The sequence below is a fragment of the Orcinus orca genome, chromosome 5 (genome assembly GCF_937001465.1).
Source record: "Orcinus orca chromosome 5, mOrcOrc1.1, whole genome shotgun sequence".
In the NCBI taxonomy this organism is placed as follows: domain Eukaryota; kingdom Metazoa; phylum Chordata; class Mammalia; order Artiodactyla; family Delphinidae; genus Orcinus; species Orcinus orca.
This window is the reverse complement of record NC_064563.1, coordinates 118,196,339-118,217,514: the sequence shown is the minus strand read 5'-3', so window position 1 is coordinate 118,217,514 and position 21,176 is coordinate 118,196,339. Positions and strand designations below refer to the sequence as shown.

The 21,176-nt window shown below is 34.4% G+C and overlaps 1 protein-coding gene across 9 annotated transcripts in view; it reads left to right on the top strand.

The window, feature by feature from the left end:
• ROBO2 (roundabout guidance receptor 2) overlaps window positions 1-15,379 on the top strand; it is a 1,654,833-nt gene extending 1,639,454 nt beyond the window's left edge. For 5 of the 9 annotated variants that reach the window (XM_049710544.1, XM_049710546.1, XM_049710542.1 and 2 more), the window contains 4 exons: window positions 1,539-1,712; window positions 7,965-8,237; window positions 10,015-10,215; window positions 11,982-15,379. In XM_049710544.1, the coding sequence (XP_049566501.1) occupies window positions 1,539-1,712; window positions 7,965-8,237; window positions 10,015-10,215; window positions 11,982-11,983 (650 nt within the window). In that variant the 3' untranslated portion in view covers window positions 11,984-15,379. The remainder of the gene's footprint in view (window positions 1-1,538; window positions 1,713-7,964; window positions 8,238-10,014; window positions 10,216-11,981) is intronic. The other 4 variants (XM_049710547.1, XM_049710548.1, XM_049710549.1 and 1 more) reach the window with 2 other exon arrangements.
• The last annotated feature ends 5,797 nt before the right edge of the window (window positions 15,380-21,176 follow it).

The window sequence follows — 21,176 nt, the reverse complement described above, 5'->3', positions numbered from 1 at the left end:
TTTCACATTTCTGATCATTAACTCAAAAATAAATGTGGGATTCACTCTATTAATAGATCAGTAATTTCGTAATCATTTGTTTTACTGAACAAAATAACTTTGGCATGATCCTGTTACATGACTGTGTGTACTTCTTAAATGCACATAGAAGAAACTTCTGATATATGAATTAAACTGAGTTGCCTTACAAAACAAACTAATTAAACTCTAAATGCATTTTTGAAATCTTAATAGTATTCAAATAGTAGAAAATAAAGGACTTTGACCCTTCACTAAACTCTCAAGTTATAAAAATGAGTCTTGGAAGCTTTCTTTGAATTATACCATCATATCATGTTATACTATTTCTTTTGAGTATGCACTAGGTATCTTCAAAGTAAAGAAGATTTTCCAAGCATTGCAGAGGTTTATTTTTCATATAGCATCTGAACTAAAATAAGTTGTAATATAATGGTTATTTGAATTTTCTTGCTTTCTAAGGCATAAGTCAGAAACTTTATGTTGCCTGAGTGCTTTTTGTGGCATAGCTATAAGCAGAACAGTGAGAAAGTGCAAGGAAACTAATAAATTAGAAGGCACAAGTACATTTCTTGCATGTATGCTAATAGCTAATAAAGCATTAAGCGATATCATGTCACATTGACTTAAAATGTAACTATATACAGTAATTTTGAATGAAATGAAAACATGCAAGAGAGAATAAATGAACATAAACCAACCCTCTCATACCATAATAAACATGTTATTAAAATTGTAAGATGTTGAAAATTCATTAGCTTACCTTTTGCCAGAATATATTTCCCTGTATATGTACACTAAACTACAAGACAAGGACATAACACATTTCATTTTTCAATGAGAATTTGGAGTCTGCTCAGATACAATACTATTCATCAGAAAACACCTATTGCACTTTGGATATACAAGGTGATTTTAACCTGCTCTCTATCCTATACTATACACTAATGTTATTGAGTTTCTGCTAAGAGAGGTAGAATTCATCATGTATGTGTATGGGTGGTAAGGTCAATTAAATATATGTATCTGAGCAGACCTTTCCTGTAAAATTTCAAATGTAATTACTACAGGACATTTTTCAGTGCTCAAAGAGCGTTTGTAAGATTCCAAGGGTGAAATTTGATTAAACAGATAAGACAGTACATAATTCACTTTAGAAATAGCTTCTTTAATTTTAAGGAGTAAAAGCTGCATGAATTTGCCTATATCTATGAAAATATTACTAAGATTGTCAAGGTTAAATAAAAATATAATCAAGGAATATTGAGTTTTTGGTTAGTGGCTTTGTTTCATATTCACTTGTTTAAATTTTTTCAGTGGGTAGTATGTTGTTTATAAAAATCGGACAAGCTAAATGCAGCAGGGCATATTTTTTTTCTATGGAGATGCACCAGTATTTTGTATCTTCAAATGTCATCTCCAGGCAGGTTGAGAGGCTAGTCTTAGAGCAGAAATACAAGACAGAATCAAGGTCTTATAATAACATTCTCTATACCTCATTCCCTTTGTTTACTTTTTAGGCAAAGCCTTTACCTCCTCTCAAAGACCTCGACCAACCAGCCCATTTTCTACTGACAGTAACACCAGTGCAGCCATGAGTCAAAGTCAGAGGCCTCGGCCCACTAAAAAACACAAGGGAGGGCGAGTGGACCCACAACCAGCATTGCCTCACCGAAGGGAAGGAATGACAGATGGTAGGTTTGTTTCCTTCTCTCGTCTCCTAACTGAAAAGACATGCTCTGTGCAATCATTAACTTAGATTAAAGAAGCTATGGTAGATTAGGCATTGCCTTGTTATATAACCAGGCTGAACACCTGGCAATGTGGTCTTGTTTCAATAAAACACCCTCTTTTTTTTTAACAATCTGGAATTATTTCTACATTATCCAGCCCCAAGAAATACAGGCCATACTGCTTTGCAATGTTGATTTTTCTGCTGTTCTGGCATTTTCCATTAGTGCTTTTTAGTGAACATTCCTTTTTAAGATTAAGGAAGAAAACATAAGTAGCATTGCAGTTGCCATGTTGTTGGATCATTTTTGAAATTGAATTAAGATATCTTAGATGGTATTTCACTTTAAAAAAAGACCGTGTAGTGATTTCCAATTTAGTAATTTTTTAGTTTCATTAATTCCAGGGCTAAAAATATGCTATAGATCATCTGGTTGATGGATCAGTAAACTTTTTCTGAAAAGTCCAGATAGTAAATATTTTTGGCTTTAGCAAGCCAAAAAGTGTCTGTCAAGACTACTCAACACTACTCAATTGTCGTGTCTGTGAAGCTATAGAAAAAATGTACATGAATGGGTGTGACTGATTTCTCATAAAACTTTATTGACAAAACAGGCAATGGCTTAATTTGGCCCATGGGCCATGGCTTGCTGATTTATTTCAATTCCTTTATTTATGTATAGCATCCAGTCTTTGAGTATTTGCTTAAATACTGCTAGTTTCAGGAAACAAAATATTACTGGACGATATCCTTGTTCAATAATGAGTAGTTCATCAGCCCTATATTCAACTTAATTCTCATATGTTTAAATATAGGAATAAAAGTATTTACCCCGAAGTTTTATCCTCGGGAATATGTAAGATAATATATGTAAAAAGCCCAATATAATGTCAGACCCAAAGGTAAATTTCTTCCCCCTTCTCTGTACTGTCTCCTGCAAGCACACACACTTTTTCCTGAGATAGTACTACGAAACATCAAAAAGATGAACCTAGCCAAGCTGCACATTAGAACCATCTGGGAACTCTTAAAGTATACCCTGGAGCTTCTGATTTAATTGTTCTGGGGTGAAAACCAGTCACGAGTATTTTTAAAGCTCCATGGGAGAATCTAACGTGCAGTCAGCTTTGAGAAGCTATAACTGAGTTCTGCGCACTCATCTCAGTCTCTTAGACTTATCATTACAGGACAGAATGAGGCTTAGTTGGAAAAGAAGTATTTGTTCTTTATTGGTTTGGGGGTAGGTCCTTAGCTGGCAGCCACCGTTGTGCTTTCTCTTGTCATTTTATAATGCTAAGAAGATTTTAAAAGCCAAAATAACTTGGTCTAAAAGCCTTCAGGTTTACTTATCTTCCCTGCTTACTTTGTCCCCATTGGAAAGTGTTTCTAGGGAATGCAAGGGTAAGGGTACAATCAAGATTTTGATTCTCTATAAGTGGATATCCTGTGGTGAGCAAAAATGCTTATTACCTCCTTTCTGCCCCAGATGATCTAAAGATTAGTTGAGCACTTGAAGCGTTCATCTTGTTCCCTCTAAATAAAAAGGACTACTCCCACTGATATTCTAGTTACAAATCGCAGCATTAATAATTTTGTGTAATTTTCCTGATATGACTGTCATGGAGAGAGGAAAAAATCCAGGGACAATATGGGTTTTCTGTGGCTTTTCCAAAATGTTTGAAGATCGTGTGCAGAATATGTGGAAGATATAAAATATAAATCAGCAAAATAGAGAGCTCTTTTCTTCCTTCCTAAAACACTTTCCTTGCAAGCTTTCTTCAGAATGTCTAGTTAAAACAAGCTACCTCCTAGTTTAAAGCATGATCAATATGTTGCTTATATTTCTAAAAAGCAAATAGGTTCCTAACGTTTCAAATTTACTGGCATTCCAAAAAAGGTTATGGATTAGGTGCTATTAGTAGATACATTTTGGAAGTGGTGATATTGCAAAGCAAATTTTGGCTCACATATCTTTCCAAGTGTTTGATCCAAAGACATTTTAGTTATGATACAGGGACATTTATTTTGGATAGCACTCTACAGATTACCCTTAAGGATTTTGTTATTTTACCACAGATGTATATGTCGTAGCTTTTGTATGGTATGAATCCATGCATCAGTAATAAATTTATAACATTTGTGTATAAAATCAAACTGTTCTTTTGAGGAAGGTTGCTCTTTAGTAGCACTTAATGTATAGACATTTTACCGTAAAATTTTTGCATTATAGATTTTAGAACAGTGTTTTATGAGTACATTAATCAGAGTAATTATTGCTAGCTGCTATACCAAACAGCTTCTATCCCCTCAGTGCCTTAGCACATTAAGCGTTTATTTCTCATGGACACAGTGATTTATAAAAGTCAGGTGACTCTCCTCTAAGTTGTAGTGTAAGGGTGTATGCTTCTTAAATATTGAGACACCATTATTTCCAAGATGGGACCTTGATGGTTTCTGAGTGAGGGGAAGACAGAACGTAGGTGATTATTTGAGAGGTTCTATGGCTAGTCCTGAAAGTGGTACATGCCTCTTCATTGGCAAGAACTCTGTCACATGGCATCAAACTAACTACTGGAGTGGGAAAGTAATCTTCCCTTGTGGCCAATGGAGGAATTGGGAGTGGTAAGCAACCTCAGTCTCTGTCTCAAAGACTATGCAAAAACTCACATACATGTTAAGGAATGTTCTTCTCCCTTGGATAAAGTCTCACCTAAACAGACATTGTTCAGTTCAAATCATCTATTGCATTTGCATAAGCCAAAGAATATCCTTTAAAGCAAATACATTGACCAATGCTAAACAAAGGAGGCAGAGAGGTAGTTCTCTATCTATCAGCCTTTTTTCCCATCTCCTTCCAGCCTGTCCTTCCCTCACCCTACTGTCTATTCAGAGAAGGGGCTCTTTTCCAGCTCTACCATGGACTAGCTTTGACCATTGAGCAAATTTCTTTATTCATTAATCTATTCATTCAAATATTTATTAAGCTCATACCAAATGACAGGCACAATGGGAACCATACAGACAAAATTCCCTGCCCTCCTGTAGCTTACATTCTAGTGAGAGAAGATAGATAAAGACCAACATAAATATATAAGTGAAAAATAAAAGCATACAAGACGCTTGTAAGTGTCATGGAGAAAAAAAAAAAAAAACATAGGAAGGAAGTTGAGAAATATAGAAGTGGGGGAAGTTTTAAACTAGATTGCTCAGGGAAGGACTTACCAAGATGACGACATTTGAGAAAAGACTGGAAGGTTACAAGGGAAAGAGCAATGATGATATCTGAGGAAAAGTCATTCCAGGAAATGAGAACAGCAAGTGGAATCCTGAAATATTTGATAAAAAGGAAGAGGAGCAGTGTGACTGAAGCAGAGAGAGCAACAAAATAGACTGTGAAGTCAGACAAGTAAGTGAGGACCAGCATTCTGTAGGACCTTTAAGTCTCTATAAGGACATTGGCTCTTTACTTTGAGTGGGAAACCACTGATGGTATGTACGTGTGTGTGTGTGTGTGTGTGTGTGTGTGTGTGTGTGTGCGCGCGCATGTGTGTGTGTTTAAGGCAGAGGAGTAACAGGATTTTCCTTATATTTTTATTAAAAAACAAGTCATTCTAGATGTTAGGTTGAGATAGACTGAACGTGCTTCTATGTAGAATCACAGAAACCACATGGGAAATTGTGGAAGTAATGTAGGGAATAGATGCTAAAGGTTCATGTCAAGCTAGAATCAGTGGAAGCAATGAGAAATGTTGAATTCTGAGTATAGTTTGGAGGCAGAGCCCACAGCCTTTGTTGATGAAATTAATAAAGGCTGTAAAGCAGGGAAGCCAAAAATTACTCCAAAGTTATGGCCAACTTGTAGTAATTGAGACGAGGAACGCTAGAGAGGAAGTATAGTTTGTGGAGGAAGATCTAGAGCTCGGATTTCATGTGTGAAATTTGAGATACTTTCTAAACATCAAAGCTGAACTCTCCAGTATGGATTTAGTTAGGTGAGTCTGGAGTTCATGGAAGGAGAGACCCAGGCTGGAGATACTATTTCTTTATGGCTTTTTTTCTTACCTTAAAAAAAAGAGTATAATAATGGCACATATATCATTGAACTGTTGTGTGCCTGACAATAGCAAATCCTCAGTAGGCCAGCCAGAGACTCTTTAGTGAATTGAGTTAGTTGAAATGAATCAACAGAGAAATGAATAATAAATTTAATTTAAGTAAACATATTTGATTACATACTTTTATTTTTTCCACAGCCATTCTTAATCTCATCTTTTTTCCAATTTGTTTATTTCAATGTGCTTTCAATGTTCTTTCTTCTTAGACTATACAAACTCCAAGGATATTACTTAATTACGTAGCCATATGATTTCAGGTTAAATTAAATAGTAATCAGAATTTTAGCTAGCATAAGCAGATGCCATTTTGGCCATTTGAAAAATTAAGCTGCTCTGATGGAGAATAAAAATCGGTGAAAAGATATGTTATTTTAGAAGCAAATATAATAATTTCCCCCCAACTGGCAGTCTTAAGTCCAATTACTCAAATGAAATAATTAATTTATATTTATAATAATACAAACTGAAGGGAGTCAGTGTTGAATATAAAGAAAATACCAAACTCATTGGTGGATTATTCAACAAACAGTTTTCTCAGTATTGGATTAGCTCTTCATTTTGGAAGAAATGTTCCAATTGCAACTTTATTCTCCCAGATGGAAAACCTGTTCCCTTCAATAATTAGTGATTCATAATCTAACAAGAGGACATACATAAGAACTGGGAATGTTGCTCCAATGTGGGAACTCCCAAAGCAGATACGGAGGAGATTTTCATTGTTGGTTCAATGGAGGGCGGTATTATTTTGTTCATAAAAGAGAATATGAAGCTTCTTACTAAAGTCTTTAAAAGGAGTAACTTAGCCTTCCTTAAAGAAATTATGGTTTGTACACAAGAAATTTATACTTTCCCCTTTTAAATTTCATGAGCAATATTATTAGAAACAAGTGCATCATTACTAAAATGGCCTGGGAAATAATTACCTATGTTATATACAGTATCCTCTATTAATGATATAAGTATGTATATTGTCCATGATATTTGATCTTTGTGAACAAATAACATAATTACTGATACTTTAAGGATGAACAAAGCAGTTTGCAACAGCATTCCAGAAAAATGAGAAGAAAATAATCCAAAAGAATGTTAGAATGTTTAGAAGATTTCAAAATCTTCCATAAAGTAATTTCAGGACTAGTATAATAGTATAAATTAGGTAATAGAACTATAATACTTAAAGAAATATGAAAGAAGGGACTATGATTTCACAACTAAAGACATTCAAAATGTAAAAGTATCATGGAATGAAAAGCTAGTAAAAGAAAAATGAAAAATTAGCTGAGTATTTGAACTTTTAGTTTTTTCGTATCTGATATTTAATGTAAAGAGCTTTTATGAAAAATTATCTATTCCACTACATCTCAGATTTTCATGATGCATTGTCTACTCTAGCACCATGAAGCATATTCTATCTAAACTCTGAACATTGGTTATTACTTATTAAAATTAATACATTGGAAGATTATAATATATTAGTTGTAACTCATTAGCTAACTCATGAAACGAACAGCCAGAATTGGTTGTCAGGCAGAATGTTAATTGCATTTAATAAATGTTAGCTTAACCCTTTGACTGTTGCTAAATGTGCCACGCACACGGATAAGAGCAGTCATATGCTGTATACGATACGGCATACAGTTCTTAATTTCCCAAGGGCAACATTTCCTATGGAGATTGGCAGGGCAGCTTTTATTATTCCCAGGGCCTTTTATTAACACAGCTGTTAGGATTTCTATTCATTTTGTGTCTTGGTATTTCTACTTTGGGGAGGTGGCAGTGGACAATGGATTAAAGATGGAGAAACCATAAACTGCTCTTTACACCTTGAACATCAGCCTCAATGTGCAATTGAAAACACTCTCTATGTACAATAGTTGGATAAAGCCAGTTGATTTTATTTCAAAGACACTGTGATCAAAAGATAGCAAAGAGATCAATAATGTGCATTTTAGATATAAATAACTGACCTTTTCCTCCCCCAAATTCATTTCGCATAGGTGATACCTGGAGGAGGGCAAGGGTTTTTTCTTCATCTTGAATTAAAACCTGTACTTTTCATTACATTTTAGTCCATTCTAAACATTATTCAAAATTTTTAGATCTTCCACCACCACCAGATCCCCCTCCCGGTCAGGGTTTAAGGCAGCAAATAGGCCTGAGCCAGCATGCTGGTAACGTGGAAAACTCAACAGAGAGAAAAGGAAGCTCTCTGGAGAGACAGCAAGCATCCAACTTAGAAGACACAAAGAGCTCTTTGGATTGTCCAGCTAAAACATCCCTAGAGTGGCAGCGACAAACCCAGGAATGGATAAACTCCACAGAACGCCAAGAAGACATACGGAAAGCCCTCCACAAACAAGGTGTTGGACCAGGTGTGTTCTGCACAGTCCCAAGAAAGTGTGGACTTTTACATTTTTTTTTTCTACCAGGTATCTTGGAAATGCCAGTTGTTTAAGGGCATCTGAAATGCGTTTGCTTTGAATCACTAATTGAAGTTGGAATTCCGCAGCAGAGATGTAAGGTGTAAAGAGCACATCCCTTAAGCCTGAGTCAGTTCAGTGAGGGTTGTTCCTCAAGTTTACCTCTGCATAGGGTCTTTGAGCTCAAGAGACCTCCAGGCTTCATCTGCAGAGCTCAAGAGACCATTTCATTTTTTTTTGTTTCTTTTGCCTTTTATTGTTTGTATTGAGTACTTTTAGACCACTAAATTTCATCTTTAGTGTCAGTTGAATCTCTGTCTTCAACCGTTTGTTCATTTTGACTGAAGTAGCTAGTCATTTTGAGAGAATTGCTTCAGTCAAATAGGTAAATTAATGGAAATAACAAAGTTGCAAATAAACAGGCAATTACAGAATTCTCATATTAGAAAAGGTTAAACTGGAGCCTGCACTTGCTCCAACGGATTAAATTTAGTTGATAACACTTCAATGTGAAATGTTTTTGTTTATAACTCAAACTTCCTGGAAATGTCACAAAATAAGTTCCATGGTTTGTGGTTGGATTTTTTTGGCAGGGGGATGTTGACCCACTTATAGAAATGGATTTTCTAGAACATCTCTTCTTATGTCAGGATTCATTGAGTATTAAAACATACACACACACACACACACACACACACACAACACACACAATTGAGTTTCCTTACACATTCTTTTATTCATTCGGACTTTTCTGGATATGTCCTCTACTCATGCATTTTCAATAATTATGTTTTGTCACAACTTGGTGCTTAAGGTTTAAGAAGATACAGTTATAAAAAAGCCAAAAGATGATAATATTAGTATCTAGATTTAGTGGAACATTTAGGATGCTTACGGTTGTGAGAGAAAAATCACGTGACCCTTGTGATTAAAGACTATCTAAAAAGAGAAATACTAAATTCAGTCAGTATTTTTTTCAGTCATCTAATCACAGTAATAATAACCCATACCTAGAAAGAAAGAAAAAACAGAGAGGTGGAGAGAAGGGGGGGGGGGAAGAAAGAAGAAAGAAAGCAAAAAAAGAGAGAAAGAAAAAAGTTATTTCAGTGTTAAGTATTTAGTAATGCACATCATGAATTATTTTTAGAGAGATGGTACATAAAAAGAATATGGACATTATTAAAATGAATGAGTTTCTCTTTTTCTTTTAAGGAAATACACAGCTTTTCAAATAATGTATTTCTATCCAAAGAAGCAATAGAAATTTTAAAAGCCTAGTTTATTACACTGATATATACTTCTTTATCTAAGTTGATTGAGAAAATGTTGCCATAATTTAAACTAAAACACAAACCATGTTCCTTCCTTCTTAATGAAAAAAGTAAATTGCAGCCTCTTTGAACCCAGAAATTAATCTCAGAAATGCTTTAAACAATATGGTTATTGTATGCAAATATCTTTTAAACTGGGTTTAAATTTTGCAAATAATATATAACATTAGATACTTATTCCAAGATCTCTTTTAATTTAATCCTGCCTCAGTTCCTATTGTAGGAAATGTTGCTTGCACATAGAAATTCCTTTACTATTTGGGCCTTATTAAACTTATTTTTAATTTTACTGAAGAATGGAATCATAAAATAGCCTAGCTTGAGCTTAGTATTTAAAGTTAAGTTTGTTTTGCCTCCACACTGTTGTTCAACTCAACCTTTTGTGTTTCTTTTTTCAGAGGAGACCTTGGTGCCCTACAGCAAGCCCAGTTTCCCATCTCCAGGGGGTCACAGCTCATCAGGAACGGCTTCTTCTAAGGGATCCACTGGACCTAGGAAAGCCGAGGCATTGAGGGGAAGCCACCAGCGCAATGCCAGCGACCTTCTTGACATAGGATATATGGGCTCAAATAGTCAAGGACAGTTTACAGGTGAATTATGTAAGTGCTTTAGGACGTTTAAAAGGCTATGGTGATTCAGAAAGACGACTGGGTTAATAACGTAAGGCAGAAAAAAGTTTTCCTTGACCCTCTTAGGATCTCTGACTGGGTCTGAAAAACAAACTGATGAGATAGTTAACAGGAAAAAAGCATACAAATTTTATTGAATTTTTACATGAACATGGAGCCTTCACAAGAGAATGAAGACTCAAAGTGACCAGAGCAGGAAGCTTTTCAATCCTTTAGACAAAGAAACAATAAATGCGTTTAAATTTGGTAAGACAGAGAGGTTTGGGCTAGGGGTAGTAAATGGTGAAGAGGCAACTGAGAAGATAAGGATTAGTTTAATAAGGTTTGTTTGTACAGATTTCTCAGCCCCCAATTCCCCATCTCTGGTGACAAGACTATCTTCCTCCTGGTACTACAGGGTGGGTACCTGTCACACAGGAGTTTTTATGATCCTTCAGGGACAGATGAGGTGGGAGTGGTCACAGTGACCTCTCTGTTTCTGCTGCTTTTTTTTCCAAACTCCCTCACCTTAAGGTATGCCAAGGTACCATATTTTGGCGTAGCATGTCCTGAACCCCTACAATGACATTGCCACAATAAACAAATTTCAAAATTATAGAAAGCTTGCTTTACTATGAGAAAAAAAATCATGATTTTGAGTAGGTTTGGTTATAATAAAGACCATTGCTATTTACATCAGTCAAATAAACATTTTTCTCTTTCGTTTGAATTATTCTGTGCAAAAATTGCATAATTTAGGCAATTAATTTTAATACTTAGAAATTAATTAAATATAGTTCTTGTAGTTTTCTTTGCCTTTTCTTTCTTATTTAATAAGGAAATGTTGGCTCTTTGGTAGTTTTAAAGAACTTCCTTGGGAATTCCTCATTCCTTAGTTGCTCTTCATTTATTTATTTTTTTAAATTTAGGCAGTCAACCTTGAAAGGTTGATCTTTGATTTTAGTTAATTTTAATATTTGAATTATAATAACATATAAATAAATTTCTCTTTTGATAAAGAACTGTCATTGGTAGTTAATATAACTAAACTACTTTCCAAGTATAAAATACTAGAGAAAAGTAGGATGTCACAGTACGTCACACACAGTAAAAAACATTGAACTCTGTGTTAATTTCATCATGAAAGTTACCAATTTCACTATACAATGTCAGAATTATACTTGCTGAATACTTTCAACTGCTTCCGTGAATTCAGTTTATCTGAAGGAATAGCCCTGAATTCCAATCTTGTCAACTTTTACTGGTTATATGAGAAGAGAAAGTAAACTACCGTCTTAATTTCTCTACCTCCTTATCTAAAATATCGTATTACTCTTATGCTCACATCACAGACTGGGGGATGCCATGAGATAATGAAAGTGAAAGTACTTTCAAAACTGTAAATTTCTTTATTAATGGAAGTTATCATTACTGTTGTCTATTAATAATCTGATTAAGATACACTTATAATTTTTCATTTGATTCAGGACTACTTGGATTTTTCTTTAACTATTATATTGGAGTAATTATACACTCATAAGAAGTGCAAAAATGATCTACTCAGATTTTGTCTCCAAATTTTACAGTGTTTTTTTCTTTCACTTTCCATAAGTATAATTTTTTAAATTCACAACCTCACAAAATCCAAGATGTTATCTTCATCTATTATCTGTTTGCTTTGCTTTTTGTTACGCTGATCAAGATAAAGAATACTTTAAATGTAAACTTATTTCTGATTTTTTTAAATCTCTTTATAGAGTAACTGAGAGGAGACATGCAAAGCTGCTCTGAAGGACCATCAGGTCTGAACTCATGGAAGTGATGACACTAAACAGTGCAATGAACAATTTCTATTTATGTACTATTAAAAGAACTGTAAATGCAATGTAAAGACACACAGCCACACATATCCCACAGATATTTTACTTGTGTTCTTCTCTTAAGTACACCACCCACCTTAACTCTTTCTTGTCAGGAGTATATAAAAAAAGAAAGAAAACAAAGCTCGCCCTCCAGGAAGAAAAGGATTTTCCTCTGTATATAATTTCTTTTGTGCATTGCTATGCAAGCTCACTCTTTTTAGCTCTGTTCATATTATTGTCCGTTCTTATTGGTCTGTTGTACTATATGTGAATTAATAGGCTGTGGTGCCGTATATTAACTTTTAATTGTGTAACTTTTATGTTTAAATTTTGCACTGCAATTTTATTTGGTGATAAGCACAAATCTCTACTCCTCGTGACATGAAGAAAAAGACTGAATGTGAAGGGAGTTTCTGTACTGTAAGCTAGGTTGGATAATGCTGGTTGTAACCGATCACGTTAGGGGGGTTTCAGTTGGGGTGTAGAAATAGGAAAGATGCAAAGGAACAGGGGTGTTGGCGAAGTCTTCTTGGAACATCAGCGACTGAGTCAATTAAAAAAAAGCAGAAAGGTGGCTTTTACTATTGACAAAAGCAGGGGTCAAAAGAAGGAAGTTGAAGTCTTAAGACTGAATAGGCATTAAAAAATACAGGTAGCAATGATGTACTAAACTTGCTTAAAAAAAAAATTAAAGTTATATTTAGAATCAGCTTTACCTGTCATTGTAATTGACCCATTGGAGAACTACAACAAGCAAGAGGAAATTAAGGTGTTTCACAAGAGCTGTATTTATATTACAGTTTTTTTAAAAAAGCATTTTCTGAATTACCATAACTAATCTCTCCAATTCATTAAGTCAGAATATAATATGAAGTTCCCCAAGGAAACAAACAAAATGAACTCTAGAGTATCTAGCAAATAGTTAAAGAAGCAATTTATTATTAGGACATACTCGAGCTGCTTCCAAATACAAAAACTCTATTGCAATATCTTGTTTCATCTTTTTAATACATGTACAGTACACACTAGAGGATAGAGCTGCATCACTTAAATTCATGATTTTTTAAAAATAATGCAGTCTATATACAATTTTGTGTTTTATTTGATTAAGAAGTGAAGTTATGCCACCAAATATATAGCCAAATTGTAAGTGCTTAAAAAGCAGTGCTCAGAGTATGTTCAGTTCACAGTAAGTAGAGTTATTGGAATAAATATTTTATGGTACATTCTCAAAAATTGGCTACCAACTAAAATATGTTTGACCCATTTTGAATGAGTAAATCGAAAAGAAAAATTCTAAAGAAGAAAAATGCATGTTTATACACTTTTTAAATAAACCAAACCTCGTAAGTGGACATTAATAACAGTGTCCTGCCTCATTTGTTTACACGACTTTGAGAACAAGAAGTTCCTGAACATCAGTCAGGTATCATCCAAATGAATATGACTTTGAAATATATGTTAGCTACTGTACATGTATAGTCAATCATTCAAGTAGAAGAGAACTTTCCTGAATTTCCCAAACTTTCCTGAAATTCCCACTTGTGACATTTTTCCATGTGCTGCCTACACAATTGTAAATTCTATCTCTAGTTATACTTTCTCATGTTTTTCCTATGATGTGTTCAGTAGTTGGTACTATGAAAAATATTCAATGTAATGATTAGAATCAGTTCTAAAATATGGGGCCAGTTTGAATGACAGTTCATACTCCGTGCATTATTGGCTCAGTCACCAATTGTGTGTCATATTGTTATAGCAAAGGAAGGACATAGTTAAATGTTTCCATCTTTTTTATTCCCCGAGACTGCATCAACACAGGCAAGAGTAGAGGAACGTAATGTTCTTTATGGGACCAACATCTTCTTGGTCCCATGTAGTTCATTTCTTCATAGAAGAGAAAGAAAACTCTGAGACCCACTTACTCATCCCTTTATCAACTTTCCACCATCAGTGCCTGAACCTTAATGCAGTTTGATTTCTCTGGGACAGAGAGACTGGGGAAGATGAGAAGTTTCTGTGAAGAATGAGTACATACTTATTCACAGCTCTAAGATGTGAGGAATTTAATTCTTTATTTATGCAGTTCCCTACTTCACCTCTTTCTATTTAAAAGCAAAGTTTTGTTTGTTTTTCTTTCCTCTTTATGCTCCTCTATAACCCAGTTTAGCCTAAAACTTTAATTCATTACGCATATTACACATAAACATTTACCCCTGGTAATTGGCAGGTGTATGTGACTAATAAACTAAGACTTCAAAAACAGAGTATGTGTATGCAGGTGGCTTCTGGAGTAATGCAGGGCAGAGCGTCGTACCTTTTTGATTGTCTTCAGTGCATAAAAATTAACTGTTTTGGTTAGATTATATCAGGCCTTATGGTTACTTGGAATGTTCTTTTACAATAGTTCACATCCTCTGTTAAGTCTGGTTTTAAATTAATTGATTTCGGTCTAATATTGCACCCAAAATATCCTCCTCCGTAGCTATAAAGCAAGAAAAAATACCGTAGCGATTCACACGAATTCGGGAACACTACCAAAAGTCAAAAGCCTTTGTCAACTTGCTTTATGTAAAAAACGTCCGATAAGGATAAGTCAGAGTATCATGAGAGCTACCATGAATTTTTTCATTTTTGAAGCCAGTTAAATGAATGTGGAAATTCACAGAGCTCACTCTTGAGCAGGTCTAAACAGAAGCCTGCATAAGCTGTCAGAAGGAAGCCTGGGTGGGAGAGAATATAATCTTACCTTGCACTCACTGGCAGCGCTGCTATGCAGTCACGCCCAACACAAGCACAGCTCCATTCTTAACATGCAAGGTCTGCAACTGGGGCCATGGCCGAATCAGTGCCCCAACTCAGGTGTGCCTCAGTGTATGCAGGCAGAGGCCCCGTACCCCTTCTCCAAATCTTCCCGATCCTGGATTTAAAGTAAGGTGGGATAGTACGGGGGCATGAAAACAATTGATTTCTTCACAGGATTTGAATCCAGTTCGAAGGAGAATATAGGAAAATCCAGACCAACATTTAAGATATCCTGTAACCAAAGGGAAGTAAAAGCATTGCAAGTTGACTTTCTCTGTAACAAAACATTAAATGGTGTTCTATGTCATAGTCTAATGCTCTGGCTATCTAAATATACCTTCAATGGGATTTGAGTTGAAAGTTTGTATGAGTTTAATAGAACACCTCCAAATTTCTATTCAACAAAGTTATGTAATTGTCCATTGACAACATAATTATAATACCAATGAGCTCTTAACTGTGGTTTCTCCACTGGAAAGTGATTGTGTGTCAGTATTAAAGATATGCAGAACTGTAACATTCACTGATTTGTTCATCTGCTTCTGTATATTGTATTTATAGAATTACAAGACAAGAATTGGTGTAAAGCAACATGTCTTTCCACATTATCTTAGAGGTGAAGTTACTTTTATTTTGCTTCTCTGCGATATGTACTTCAAATGAAACACCATAATTTTTACTAATGAAGTTAAATTTTTTCTTATCTCATAATTTTCAAAAGCATTTATTGTGACTTTAAAGTGTTGCAAGATAAGGGATTTTGTGGCCGTGGGTAGACTTTTTATACTTTGTTTTATAGATGTACTTTTTTTTTAACTGTAGTTTGTTTAAGTCACCAAACAGTGTCCAAAATCTTAATGTGTTTCATTTGATGTTGTTAGATCGGAAAAGAAATCGGCATAAAATTGATTAATAGTATTGTCAAAGAATTGTGTATTGTGTACTCACTGGGAAAAAAATAAAATATATTCACATTTCAAATCTGTAAAAAAGCCATTTATGTAAAACAGACTTGCTTGTAGACAAATCAAAAACAGACCATTTTGTCACTTTCAGAACTCTACATTAATATTTTGTGGCCAAATGCATAATCTCATTTTCTCATTTGGTTATGGGTTGGTGGCGATTAATAGAAATTGATTAATAGAAATTATAGTAGTGACTAAAAGTCACTGATGAAATGTTAAAAGCATTTGAAATTATAGATCCCACTCCATCAGCACTACTTTACAGATCTGATCATCCCAATCCCACAAAGGCCTTCAGATAGATAGAATACAAACTTCTTGGCTCATTCGTTTTCACTAAGTACAATTACAGGATCAGATGCTCTGTAAAAATAAAAAGAATTTTTGAGCTCTTTAAATTAATAATCGTAGCAACAGGAAAATGAAAAAAAAGAAAACTTTAAATATTTTTAAAAATACATGGTAAGTGGACAATACATTTCAGAGTTTAATTTAGATTAATAATAAGAAAATAAAATAGCATTAAAATAATTACAAATAATGCTGTCTTAATATAATACAATGGTAATATATAATACATGTGGTTAAAGAAAAATATATCAGTTACCAGTATGATAAATGGTAGAGGAATTACAAAACAATCATTGCTCTATTGAGTCTGAGTGTACCATGGAATCTCCTGCAAATGGCGGAAGTGCAAAGTTACCAGAAAAGTTTATTAAAGATACACTGTGCTCTATTTTCTTTTCACTATTCTCTCTTAATTATTGTACATGAGCTAGAGAAAAGATATATCAATGTTACAAGAAAGCATTTAAACAACAAATAATATTTAAAGTCCTCAACTTGTGAAAATGTATTTTATCTCTTTCAAAGAAGCGATCAGGAGAGTTCATGCTAAATTTCACTTTATAGCAGAGATGTGAAATAAAACTGCAGTAACAGAAGACTGCCATAAGAATTCAAAAGAAAAGGCAAGTGGAAAGACTTGCTAAGGGTGGGACAGGGAGGGGGCTGGGATTCGTGGCATAGGTGGGGAGGTTATATGCCATCTCCAAAAGCTCTCAAGGACTCTTTCACCTCGATGAATTTAGCATTTTGTTTTGGTCTTCACCCTCAGAAGGAATTTTCTTCAGGACCAGGGAAGGAATCTGGTACACAAGAGTTGCAAAGCTGTCAAGAATCCAAGTGACAGACGCAAGACACTTGTATGATTGTGCATTTAATTTAGAAAGAACTACAAAGGTGACTTCCTTTGCATCTTCTAGTCAACACATTTTCTCCTTCCAGCTGTCAAGCTACAAGAAATATATATATATATATATATATATATTCAGTTATCTTTGTAATTAATAAAGGAAAGATGCTTTTGTTTTATAATTCAAATACAATGACCTTGGGCTCAGGTCAACCTCCAATTTGCAGGCCCTTGTAACTGCCCTTAGGTCACAGCACCATATCACCCTTTGTCTATAAAATGCCTTGGTGGATACAGCTTCTGGGTAGCAGACATTTTTTGGTCCATTTTTAGATAATGTTTTTCTAGAGAACATCTATGAACAATTTGTTTCTGACAAACTAGTTTCTTTTTTTTTTTATCGTTGTTTGCTTATGCATTCCTTTTGCAAGCAAGCGTTGAGATATTATGCTAAGAATTAAAGATTCAGAGTAATTAAAACAGAAATGGATTTTGCCTTCATAAATGGATTAGTATCTTCTGTGAAGTCTGGCCCTGATCTCTAGAAAAGTATCTTTTTGATTAATGTTTTTGAACGAAGGGAAAAGAGGCCTGAAGCAAGACTTTCCAAAAAATTCACAAGCAATAAAATCTGCACTAGTTTCATTAATTTCCCTTCACCCCATCACATTATCCAATATTCTAATTTTTCTCAAAACAGTCTATGGAATTTTAATAGGTATATTTAAAATAAAGAAGAAGATAAAGGGGTGAAAATTCTATGGTTGAATATGTAGAGATTTCTTTACTACTTGACTTATTTTCAAATCTGTTCAAATCTTATCTGACATAAAACCCTTAGTCCTGGAGCATCTTGTAAGACTAGTACTATGTGAACCCACTTTGAGAAATACTCTTCTAGAAGCTGACATACCTCATTCTGTCCCTAGGCTCTACATTAGTGTCCCCCAAGGCATGCATGCCATGCCTTGCTGTGGTTTTTTAAAGTCATTATTAAGTCGTGAGAAAAACGCATGTGAATCCCAGGTATTCTGTGGAGATAACAGAAAAAATACGTAGTGAGAAATTGCATGTATCCTCCCCTTTTTGATAGAGTTTCAAGTACTTAATTGATATCAGTGTTGAGCACTTGATCAACAGGTAAGGTTGCAACATGTTCTTTAGCTTTTCCGTATTTCATTTGTGTATTGTTAAATCTCCAAATCATTAGGCTAAAACGAAAGCACGAAAATACACTCATTATCTTCCCTCTCCCCTAACTCCCAACTCTTACAAAAGGATAGTTTATTCATTTTTTAAGAGCACTGTCTGATTATTACTAGGTTCTACTTCAAATGGAACATTGCTAAAAATAATAGTGGATCACACAAAATTTACAAGGACAGAACTTATAATTTGTCAATAAGACAATAGAGAACTAAGTTGCAGTGGGATGTGGAAAACATCTAATTAGTAATGATGAACTTCAGTGTACTCAGAAATGGATAAATATAAAAGAGAAATTGAGGATTACCGTTATATGAACTTTTGCTGGCATTAAATGTAAAAGAAGATGATATGTTATAAGGGAAATTAAAGTGAAATGGGGGGAGTAGGGACTTAAATGTACTTGATTAATTTTGAATAATGGTAGATGAATGCAATCAATAGATTAAAATGCCTCAACATAGATGATTTGAGAGTAGTTGCTTACGGGTAATGGTTAGTTTAATAAAAGAGATTAAACAGGTAAATGGAAGCAGCCTGGAAAAAAAGACACAAGATGAAAGTGGCAGTCAGCTTTAGAAAAGGGATTAAAACATTTTCAATAAATGTGCAAGCATTTTTGTGCAAGTAATTATACTCCAAAGATTAAATCCCTGTCTTCATTAATGTTGATGATGCTAATTTTTCTTAGCATTTCCCTGGCATTTAAAGTATACTTCAACTATACCTAAAATGCATAAAATACACACTCATAAACATATGACAATAAAGCATAATTTTAAAGAAATATGTGTTAAATATCCAATATCATCCAATTCCTATTAAAATCATTTAACTAGTTATTATAAAAGTTAAAATTTATAATGATGATAAGAGCTGCTTTTATCATTGACTCTCAAGAGGAAAGATATTTTGGATCTGTTTAATAATATTAAAAATAAAATGAATTTTAACACTTAAAATGTATTTTGTAGCCAATAAATGCAGTAGGAGATACACACATATGTATACACACACATATACATATATAAATGATTTTCAATTCAGTAGAATCTAAGATATGATGAATACACTCATGGAGTATGGAAAAGGGCACCTAACAAAGACTATAGGCATCAAGACAAGTATCCCAGACTGAATAATGCTTTAGATAATCTCTGTTTCTCCTGGACAAAGTATATAAGCATTTATACTTATATGTATGTATATATACACTCATGTGCATATGTTTTTATATATATGCATTTTTATTTGTGTGTAGTACACATACACTCATTTTTATATATACATTTATATTTATACATATGTGTACATACACTCATGTACACATAAACTTATGTATATCATATGCATCATACAAATCATAATATATACATATATGTGAAGGAATGGGTATTTTGTTGTTTGAATAACCAAATGTTTTAGAATGAATAAACAAATGTATACATAGTATTGTGCTTGGCACAATGTCGTGGGAGGCTGGCAATGATAATTAATACAATCTCATTATAAACTAGTCGAAAGTAATAGAAGGCATGAACATTATATTAGAAGTAGAAAGTGAAGCAAACAGTATAAGACTGAATGTCGCAGAAATCCATTTCAGGAGTTAACAGGTAGGAGAGAACACTGAGGGCTGGTATGGTCAGTGAGATTTCGGTGATAAAACAGATTGAGTTTGGCCTTAAATGGGAAGAATTGATAGAACATAACCTGGTGGAGAGGAAGCAGACACAATGCAGTCTCCAGCCTATAGGAAACTGCAGTCTCATGAGAGAACCAGCGAATTGAACCGTTTCCAACCAACATCATATGATGGAATCCAAGATATGATAAATATGTGCAGTGTTATAGTGAGATATGGAAGGTGGGCACCTAACTCAGACTCTAGGGGTCAAGCCAGGCCTTCCAGACCAAATAATGACCCAGAGAGTCTCTATTCCTCCTAAACAAAGGAGTTAAATAAGGGCTTCACTTTCCCTCTGCAGAAGCACATGCTTCTTTTTCCATTCTGGGGAGGTAAGGACCTCTCACCCTCAAAGGGGATTTGTGCTTTTGGAAATGGGAAAATTCAATTCTACCTTTAAATTCTATGTATCCAAATTTGCCATTCATGTGATAAGTTTCCAAATAAAGAATGCTATATATGCCTAAATCTGCAAACTAAATAAGTATCATAAACATAACACAGTGTGAAGTATTCCTACTTAGAAAGTGTGCAGTTTCATGTAAACAACAACAGGAAATACCAGGCAGAAGCAGAACGAGACCAGTTACAAGGAACACCAAATGGGGCAGAGCAGCTTTCCACACATGTGCAATTGAACGCAGCAGAGCCAAACCAGACCCCAGGGCTCAAATAGGACCTTCATTAGGGAAAATTAAGAACAATACACAATGCTGGTAAACCTGATATGATAATCTGCCTGAGGACCAACAACAAAAGGAGCACAAACAAATCAAACTATATCCTGGCAAGAACAGATGAATTGAAACAAAGATAATGATGTGCAGTAAAACTTTGCAGGGAAAAGTGGATCTTGGTCCTTCTGTCTTACCTCCCTCCCATTCTGCCTTCCCCCAGGATCCTAATGAGTTGTTGATTATCTTTTATTAAAGACTAACAACAGAAAAACTCAAAAACATGAAAAATAATTACAGCATAAGACTAAGTATGGATAATTATGAAGTGACAAAATATAATTAATCATCCTTTCCCTGCAAATCTCTTCTAAAGTGGCTCCATAATTTTAAAATGCACAAGAACTTTAATTTTGTAAAACCCACGCACACTCTTGAACACACACATACAAATGGCAAACAAAGCTATTTGCTGACAAAATAAAGTTGCTATGAGATTTAGGGGCAATATTCAACATACTCTTGAATGTGAGTCGGCTAGATTAGCTTTCC